General features: G+C 57.2%; 1 protein-coding gene across 1 annotated transcript; it reads left to right on the forward strand.

The window, feature by feature from the left end:
* The first annotated feature begins 834 nt into the window (after positions 1–834).
* LOC142027829 (uncharacterized) lies at positions 835–6,257 on the forward strand. Its single transcript, XM_075022032.1, has 8 exons — positions 835–1,018; positions 1,484–1,555; positions 1,758–1,829; positions 1,921–2,028; positions 3,227–3,334; positions 3,896–3,964; positions 4,661–4,805; positions 5,815–6,257. Exons 1-8 carry the CDS (start codon positions 925–927, stop codon positions 6,242–6,244), a joined length of 1,098 nt encoding a protein of 365 aa, XP_074878133.1. The 5' UTR covers positions 835–924; the 3' UTR covers positions 6,245–6,257.
* Positions 6,258–8,556: the final 2,299 nt, after the last annotated feature.

Below are 8,556 nucleotides of genomic sequence, written 5' to 3' on the forward strand. Positions count from 1 at the left end.
TGCCCCAGGGCCGTGGCCGCGGTGGGAAGGCAGGACTGTGAGGTCACAGAGCCCCGCTGTGCCACGCCGTGATGTGCAGTGCTGTGCCACAGGCACCGCTCCAGCAGTGCCAGCAGCAGCAGCGGCAGCAGCAGCAGCAGCAGCAGCAGCAGCGGCGGCATGGTGCAGGCGTGGGGGGCCATGACCCCCGCCTGCCTCCTTATCCTCTTTGTGGTGTCCCTGCAAGCCTGGGATGTCGGGGCTGCTCCGTGGCAAGCGCGGGGATTAGGTAGGTGGGCAGGCGAGGGCCAGCACCCAGCGCTGGCAGCGTGGCGCAGCACCCACCACACCTCGGGGTGACAGCGGGGCTGGGGTCGTGGTGTGGCAGGGCTGTGAGAGCAGCGGGGCCGGGCTGGGCCGGATGAGCCGCGGCCAGCTTCATGGGCAGCGGGAGGTAGATGTCCCGTGGGGAGGTGCAGGGGGTTGCAGCCGCTGCAGAGGCATTTTCCAGGTGAACGGTGGGGCCGAGAGCAGCACCGCGGGGTGAGGAACCATCCCCAGAGCCGGCCCTGTGCTGCCCTGCCCCAGAGCAGCCTTCCCCTGGCCTGCATGTCGGGGCCAGAGCAGCACCGCAGGGGCCAGGTAATAGCCTGCAGGGGCACTTCTTCCCCGCGCTGGTCACAGCTGTGCCCCGGGCCCTGGCTCTGCCGCTCCCTGGCTGAATCCTGACTTTCAGCCTCAGGGATGTCCGTCCTTGGGAGATGTCTGTTCAGAAAAACAGGAGCATTCCTGCTCTAGCCCGGCAGTGCTCTCCTTGGGTGAACCCAGGTCCCCCAGGCCCTCTGCAGCTTTGGAAACCTCCACCCATGTCTGGGTCCCACGTCATTACCTGACCCCCCTCCAGTGACTGCAGGTCACTGAGAAAGAGGTAGATCACAGCCTCTAATGGAAACGTGCTTGATTACAGCTGTGCCTGTAGCCGATGGCCACCCGACTGCTCAGCCGGATCTTGTCCGGGAGCCTCAGGGCAACCCCACAGGTATGTCAGTTGAATGAGCGGGCATTTAGGTTTTAATATTTGTTCATATGAAATTTAAGTTAGTATTTTCTTGGCTGATGCTTAGACATGCAGAAGAGCAGAGAGGGAATGGGTCAGGCTCAGTGATGTGGCCTGGGGCGCTCTGCCTTGCAAAACATTCTTTCCCAGCCTTTCTGACCCTGCGCTGCTTCCAGTGCCTGCTGCAAAGCCATTGGGCTTGTTGGGGTTGAGTTTAGAGCTGGTGTGGGCTCCAGGGAGTCCTTTCTGCCGGCAGCTCTGTACATGGTTTGTTTTAAACTGGCATGTTCCAGGCACCCAGTAACGGTCTGCACAGTGCTCCTGAGTGGCAGGGAGAGACGAGTGCCATGGAGCAACCCTGTGTGTGAACTGCATTCATTGCCGTTCACATCTGAAGAAGTCTATTGAAATATTTCACAGGAGCTTCTCTGTTCTGTTTGTTTACAGACGTGGCTGGACGCAATGGCTATCCAGCTTCCCAGCCGGGTTCCAGGGCTGACGCGCAGGGAGATCGCACGGGTACGTCATGGCTTTTTACTTCCTTTGAGAGCTGCCAGCTCGAAGCCCAAATGTGAGCAAGATGTCTCTTGCAGGTGTGGGAATATAGGCCTGCATCGTGTGTGCCATGTTGTTCTGTGATCCCCTTACATGTTCTGCTATTCAGTATGACAGTGTATATCACAATGTATGATGGGAGCTTCTCGTGGGTGTTTGGTTGCAGATGTGGGTACAGGGAGGGCTCTTCCAGCTTCTCGGCTGGGTCCTGCGCTGGAGCTCACCTGGCATCCTAGGGGTGAGTAGTCAGTCCTGACTGACTTCACAGACTAAGCGCTCGTTTTCAGTATGTTATTCTTGAGAAATTTAACTTTATACTTTCTGTTAAGGTCCTCAAAGAGCAAAGTATAAAGCTAAAGCTGAAATAGGAAGATCTTCCCAGCGGTCACCAGAAGTCCTAAAGGAAATCCTGAAGGAACTGGACAAAGCAGCACGTGGTGGGTATAACCAGAAGTCTTGGGAAGCTGAGGTTTCAGATGCATGTATGGACATGAATCCTGTGCAGCAGGAAGGGATCGATCAGAGCCGCACTGCACTGACACTCAAATTTCACACCTTGCAGGTGCTGGTGAGCTGTAGAGATGGTGCAGAGTCTCTGCTGCCAGTTGTGGTTCAACTGAGCCCCAGGGACGGCTGCTGCCCCAGTTACAGCGTTACTGGCCAGAGCTGTTCTGGGCAGACGTTGGTATCCAGCTGGCAGGAACTGACAGTGCTCACACCTTGAGTGTGTGAGGGACTTGGCTGAGGAGCCGATTCCTGATAAGCCATGAGAGGGCCAGCACCCTGCCAGTCACTGGCAGGGAGAGTGCCCTTGGCCAGTGGACAGGATGCGCCGGGAGCTTGGGGTCACTGAGACCAGCAGACTTTGCCTGGGCTGCAGGCATCCCCTGGGCAGGATGGGAGCACCCCGGCTTCGCAGCCTGGTCTAACCCCATTGTTCTCCTTGATGTCTGAGGACTCTCGGTGACACCTCGGGGTCAGGGACAGGCGAAAGCTGGACACCCAGCTGAAGGCCTGACACCTAACTTGAAGGCAGCTAAAATGAAGGGCTGTGAATTCGGTGTCGGGTGGTCTGCCTGTCTGTTTCTAGTTGTGTTTTCGATAACTTGGTTGTGGTTTTCCTCTTGTTTTGGGGGACTGTGGGCTCTTCACTGCCACTTGTGAAAGTGCCCGGAATATGCTTGCAAGAGCTTGCGGTTCAGTCCACTATGCGTGTCTGTTACCCTTACCATGTGGTGGAGTTGGTATGATGGGAAGTGCTTCTCAGAAGGACTCTTTCCCCACCTGAACTGGCCACAGCATCTTCCTGTCTCCTCTGAGGGAAGTAATTTACCATCATCTTGAAGTTTGCCAAAAATGCACCAAGTGGAATGTGAACAAGATCACATGCAATCTCCTAGTCTCTTAGCAGGTCAGGATTTGCTGTCTCCTGGTAAACTGGAAAGTGTCTAGCACTTAAATTTTTCTCCATGAATGACACATCGTTTGGACTAGTGACTAGGTGCACCCCCAAATGCCCAGGCTTTGTTTCTAAGCGTTATTAATGTATTTTGAGAAGTATTGCCTCCTGAAGATACCACGTTCCTGATGAGGAACGGTTACTTCTAATTAAAGTGAGCCACTTTCTTTCTAAAGAGATGGACCGTGAGACTGTGGAGAAGGAGGCGTTTCAGGAAGGAGATAGTCACGCAGTGCCAGTCTCTGACGAAAAAACAGGGGCAATTCAATCAACAGGCGTGCCAGGTAATTGCTGTCCTTCAGTCATCCAGTGTCATGAATCAAAATCATTGTGTGTCTGCAGCCTCTTCCCCTGGTGCCCGCTACTGCACATCTTGTCAGCAGCCAAACTATTATTAGTACAGAGCGAGTGTTCTAAAAGAAGCCAGCAACGGCTCTCTGAGGATGACTGTCATCTCTGGGGTGTGGAGGTTACTGCCATCAGTGTGCCAGAGGGACACTCACTCGTAACCCTCCGTGTGGATGCAGTGAGATGCTCACCTCCCACCACACCCTGTTCACAGGAATTTGAGAACTTTACCGTTTTGGGGGTGAGGCCATCTGAACCACCCACAGCAGACGATGGGAAATACGACTCTTAATGGAATGTGCCTCCTGCAATACCTGCATCCCAGAGCTTGCCCTGAGTCCCCCTAAGCACAACAGAGGGGGATCCCTCCTGTGAACTGAGGTCCAAAGGGATTCACTGGCGGATGGGGCATGGGCTTAGAGGGAACCTGTGCCACCCTCCTGCATCTTCTGTGCCTGAGCCATGCTGAGGCTTTACCTTTCTCTGATTCTTGGCAGTGGCAGTGCTGTCCAGCCCTGGAGAAGCCCACCACGCCAGGAGATACGAATTTTCTCCAAAGAGTGCAGGTAATTAGCAGTCTTGCAGGGGGCCATAAGGGGAAGACAAGTCCTGAAACCTGGGGGCATGCAAGCAGTGCCCACGCTGGAGGAAAGGCGAAGAGGGAGAGAGCGAGGTTCAGGTGTCTCCTGAGAGGGCCTGACTCCATCCCCTCAGGGTGTGGGTGATGGGCTGGGGAGAGAGCTGGGGGTGGCACTCCCTGATGCAGGGATGGGTTTTGTCTGTGTCGCTCAAAGGAACGATTGGTCAAACAGCTGCGCTCCCCCACATGCTCTCCATCTGGCCTCATGAGTTCTGTTCAGTGGGACAACTTGTCCCAAAGGGTCAGAGAGAGCCTCCAGGCAGCAGCACTAGCAAGCCTTGGGGAGTGAAAGTGGGTGAGCGCAAAAGAAATTGTGTGCAAACGTGAAGGGTGGCCAAGAAGGGGGAGCAAACCTGTGACACTGGGAAAACTGGATTACAGCCGTACCACAGTGTGAGCAAAGCTCTGAGGAGAAAGAGAGGCTCCAGAGTGCATTGATTTGCAATGGCTTTGGGAGTTTCCTTTGCTTCTACTGAAACCAAGGAAACATTGCAGCCCCAGCATGTTTGCTGGTGCAGAGATGCTAACAAAGTGAGAAAGAACATTTCCTGGCAATGTCAGACCTCCTGTGAGATTACCAGTAGCGTGCAGGACACACTAATGCACAGAATTGTTCCTGCAGGTGTGGATGACAAGAGAAACACAAATGCTGTGGATCCTCAAGATTTCCGGTACTACTGCATAGAAGGCGCCGTGGCGGTCCTGGGCTCCGTGCTGTTTGGGATGATACTGTGTTGTGTGATCTGTCTGTGGAGGAAGAGACGACGGTGAGTTGTTGGGAGGTTTTTTTGCCAAACTTCTGTATTAGATGGCTGCTATTAGCCATGAAACATTTAGAGGTAGGGTATTGTGGAGTGCCGAGACAGTTACTGGCCAAACTCTACTGAGATTTCTGCTGTAAGATGTTTTAACTGGCCTCTCAATTCATGGGCACTCTTTTGTGAAACGCCTTCCTCCTGTGGCAAGTGTTAGTTAAAAGTGACCCTGCCTCGACAAGAGCAGACCCAGCGACAGACGTAGGATGAGCAAGGTCAGGAAGAAAAACGAGGGATGACATTGCCATAGAAAGTGAGAAGCGCAATAGTGACATCTTTCTGCCAGTGAACCTGCCAGCAGAAATCACCCTGTTAGGTGATGCCGTAAATCCCAGAGGTTCACCTCGACCAGGGTGTCCCAGCAACTGAGACCGTGGTGAGGAGCCTTCCCAGCTCTCGGCCTTGCTTTGGAGAAAGAGTCAGCCTGTCCCATCTGCACGTGAGCCCTGCCAGCATGTGTGTTCTCAGCACAGGCAGGGTTTTTTTCTGTGCAGGGGTACGTATCTCTTTGGATACGTATTCTGAAGAGAGGATGGAGAGCATCTCGCTGAACAGAGAGCCGAGGCTGTGCCCTTGTCTGGTCAGGGACAGGCAGGGGAGCCGAGTGCTGGTCTCTGCCAGGCACGCTGAGAAAGGAGAACAGGAGGCTCTCCTGGCCCTGCAGCGCTGTGCCCAGCTTTGGTCCCCTCGGTCTGTCGCGGGCAGGTCTCCTTCCAGGCACGTGCAGAGCAGGCAGGTCAGGATGGTCAGGGCCGAGAGGAGACGAGCCGTGGGCAGGCGAGCAGAGCCCCAGACGAGGGGTGCGGGGTGCCCCGTTTTCTGCACGGAGCTCTCCACGCCCACAGCTCCCACGCGCAGCCAGGCATCCGCACCCCGTGAGGCGCCCAGTGCTGCCCCGCACCCTCACACCCGCCCGGCCCCACAGCCGCGGTGGGGCCTCAGCAGCCTCCTCTCTCCGCAGGCGCCTCTCCGCAGCTTCGCGAGCCTGGTCCGACACCAGCAGCTGCTCCTCGGGCCTGGACAGCCGGAGCAGCCGCTGCAGCACCCCGGAGAGCTGGACCCGACAGCAAGAGCCATCACCTGTGCCTGCAAAACCGGCCCCCCTGCCACAGAGCAGCAGGGAACGGGCCTCCGCCAGCCCGGACAGCCGCCCGGCCCGCCCGCCTCCACCCCGGCCCTCATGGCTGTCCAACTCAGCCAGCCGGCTGTTGCGGGACCAGCCCAGCGACCTCGAGCCCCCAGAGGAATTGAAGCCACCCGCCCGCGCCCCAAGCCCATCGCGCCGGCCCTCCTGCAAGGGCCTGAGCCAGCCCCACCAGGGTATGGGTTTGGGCTACAATGACAGACTCCTGACGGACAGCTTCAGGGATCGACCATTCGTGTCCGAGTAATGGCACAGCAATAAATACAGATCAGTAGCACAGTTGTCCAGGTCGTAATGGCAGCAGACCCAGGGATTCACCAATCCTGGGCCGAACTTCGCATCGGGGCACACAGGGACCTGGATGCCCACGGTGTCAGCAGGCAGGGAGCTGGGCATGGGACCCACCAACAGGCTGGGGGAGCCCAGCTTCCCTGGTGGGACTGTCCTGCTAAATTCTGAGCCACAGAGGCACCAAAGGGGCTCGTTAACAGGTCACCATCCCCCCCTCTGCTCCCTGTGCCAGCTTTGTCCTGGAGTGCACAGGACAGGGGTACTGTGTAGGGCAATACCAGCCCCAGCCCCTCCATTGCGTGCGCGCCAAATACACCACATAAGGCAAAGCCAGAAATAAAACACAGAGCAGCACCAAGCTGCTATTGAGCCATAACTGCTTTTGGCTGGGATGGAGTTAATTTTCTTCCTAGCAGCACATATGGTGCCGAGTGTTGGATGTGTGACCAAACCAGTGTTGGTAGCACACCCATGTTTTAGCTATTGCTGAAGGCTGCTTGCACGGCCCCAAGGCCTACTCTGTGCCCATGCTGCCCTGCCAGCGAGTAAGCTGGGGGTGCGCTGGTGGATGAAAAGCTGGACATGAGCTGGCAATGTGCACTTGCAGCCCGGTCAGTGCAGGTGGGTGGGGGCCAGGGGGGTCTGTGAGGGGTTTGGGGGGGGATTTGTGAGGGGTTTGGGCGGTCCGCGCCTGGATTTGTTGAGGGGATGTTGGGGTCTGTGAGGTGTTTAGCGGGGTCTGCGAGGGGATTTGAAGGGTTTGGGGGGGTCTGTGAGTGGAGTTGTGAGGTGGTGAAGGGATTTGTGAGGAGACGTTGGGGTCTCTGAGGGGTTTGGGGGAGTCTGTGAGGGGATTTGTGAGGTGTTGAGGGGATTTGTGAGGGGATGTTGGGGTCTGCGAGGGGTTTTGGGGGGGATTTGCGAGGGGCTTGGGCGGTCCACGAGTGGATTTGTGAGGGGATGTTGGCGTCTCTGAGGGGTTGGGGGGGGTCTGTGAGGGGATGGAGGGGTTGTGAGGGGATTTGTGAGGTGTGGAGGCGATTTGTGAGGGGATGTTGGGGCCTCTGAAGGGTATGGGGGTGTCTGTGAGGGGATTTGAAGGGTTTGGGGGGGGGGTGTGAGGCAATGGGGGGTCTGTGAGTGTATTTGTGAGGAGATGTTGGGGTCTCTGAGGGGTTTGGCGGGGTCTGTGAGGGGATTTGAGGGGTTTGGGGGGGTTGCGCAGTCTGCGAGTGGATTTGTGAGGGGATGTTGGGATCTCTGAGGGGTTTGGGGGGGTCTGCGAGAGGATTCGAAGGGTTTGTGGGGGTCTGTGAGTGGATTTGTGAGGAGATGTTGGGGTCTCTGAGGGGTTTGGCAGGGTCTGTGAGGGGATGGGGGGGTTCTGTGAGGGGATTTGTGAGGTGTTGAGTGAATTTGTGAGGAGATGTTGGGGTCCCTGAGGGTTTTGTGGGGATCCGTGAGGGGATTTGAGGGGTTTGGGGGTGTCTGTGAGGGGATGGGGGGGATTTGTGAGCAGTTTGGGCGGTCTGTGAGTGGATTTGTGAGGGGATGTTGGGGTCTGTGAGGTGTTTGGGGGGATCCGTGAGGGTATTTGAGGGGTTTGGGGGGGGCCTGTGAGGGGTTTGGGGTGTCTGTGAGTGTATTTGTGAGAAGATGTTGGGGTCTCTGAGGAGTCTGGGGGGATCCGTGAGGAGATTTGATGGGTTTGGGGTCTGTGAGGGGACGGGGGGATTTGTGAGGGGTTTGGGCTCCTGTCACGCAGCTCCTCCTGCCCAGGGCTGTGGCTGGCAGCACAGACAGACCCGCCTTTTGGGAAAGATTTGCCGACCCAGAGCAAACGCGGGGCAGCTCCTCTCCCTCCCTCCCTCCCCGAGCAGGCGCAGACCCCACAGCAGCACTGAGGGACGGCAGAGCTGCACGCACACCTCGCAAGCGCTGCTGAGGGAACAGCTCAGGAGCAAAGGGCCCTTCCCGAAGGCCGCGTGCTGCCAAGGGAACAGCTCCGGACCGAAGGGCCCTTCCCGAAGGCCGTCTCTCCGCAGGCGTGCTCTGGTGGGGACACAGCAGGTGCCCTTGCTGTCCCCAGGCCTCCCTGTGGGTGTGATGGCCCTGAGGTCTGATGCATGCCTTTCACCCCATGCAGGCTGTGCTGTGGGCTGTCATGAGTCCAGATTCAGGATCCTGCCGGCTGCGCCAATCTCTTGCCAAGGGGCGGAAAGCACCTCGCTCAGGAGGAGAGAAGCATCAGTGTGTTTTATTGAGGTG

Source organism: Buteo buteo, unplaced genomic scaffold (assembly GCF_964188355.1).
Source record: "Buteo buteo unplaced genomic scaffold, bButBut1.hap1.1 HAP1_SCAFFOLD_59, whole genome shotgun sequence".
Classification (NCBI taxonomy): Eukaryota; Metazoa; Chordata; class Aves; order Accipitriformes; family Accipitridae; genus Buteo; species Buteo buteo.

What these genes read in the sequence shown, in the direction of transcription:
- LOC142027829 (XM_075022032.1), top strand. Translation starts at nt 925, where the DNA reads ATGGAAACGTGCTTGATTACAGCTGTGCCTGTAGCCGATGGCCACCCG. An exon ending in ACTGGACAAAGCAGCACGTG is followed by an intron (nt 2,029 to 3,226) that starts GTGGGTATAACC and finishes TTCTTTCTAAAG; the next exon opens with AGATGGACCGTGAGACTGTG. An exon ending in TCAATCAACAGGCGTGCCAG is followed by an intron (nt 3,335 to 3,895) that starts GTAATTGCTGTC and finishes GATTCTTGGCAG; the next exon opens with TGGCAGTGCTGTCCAGCCCT.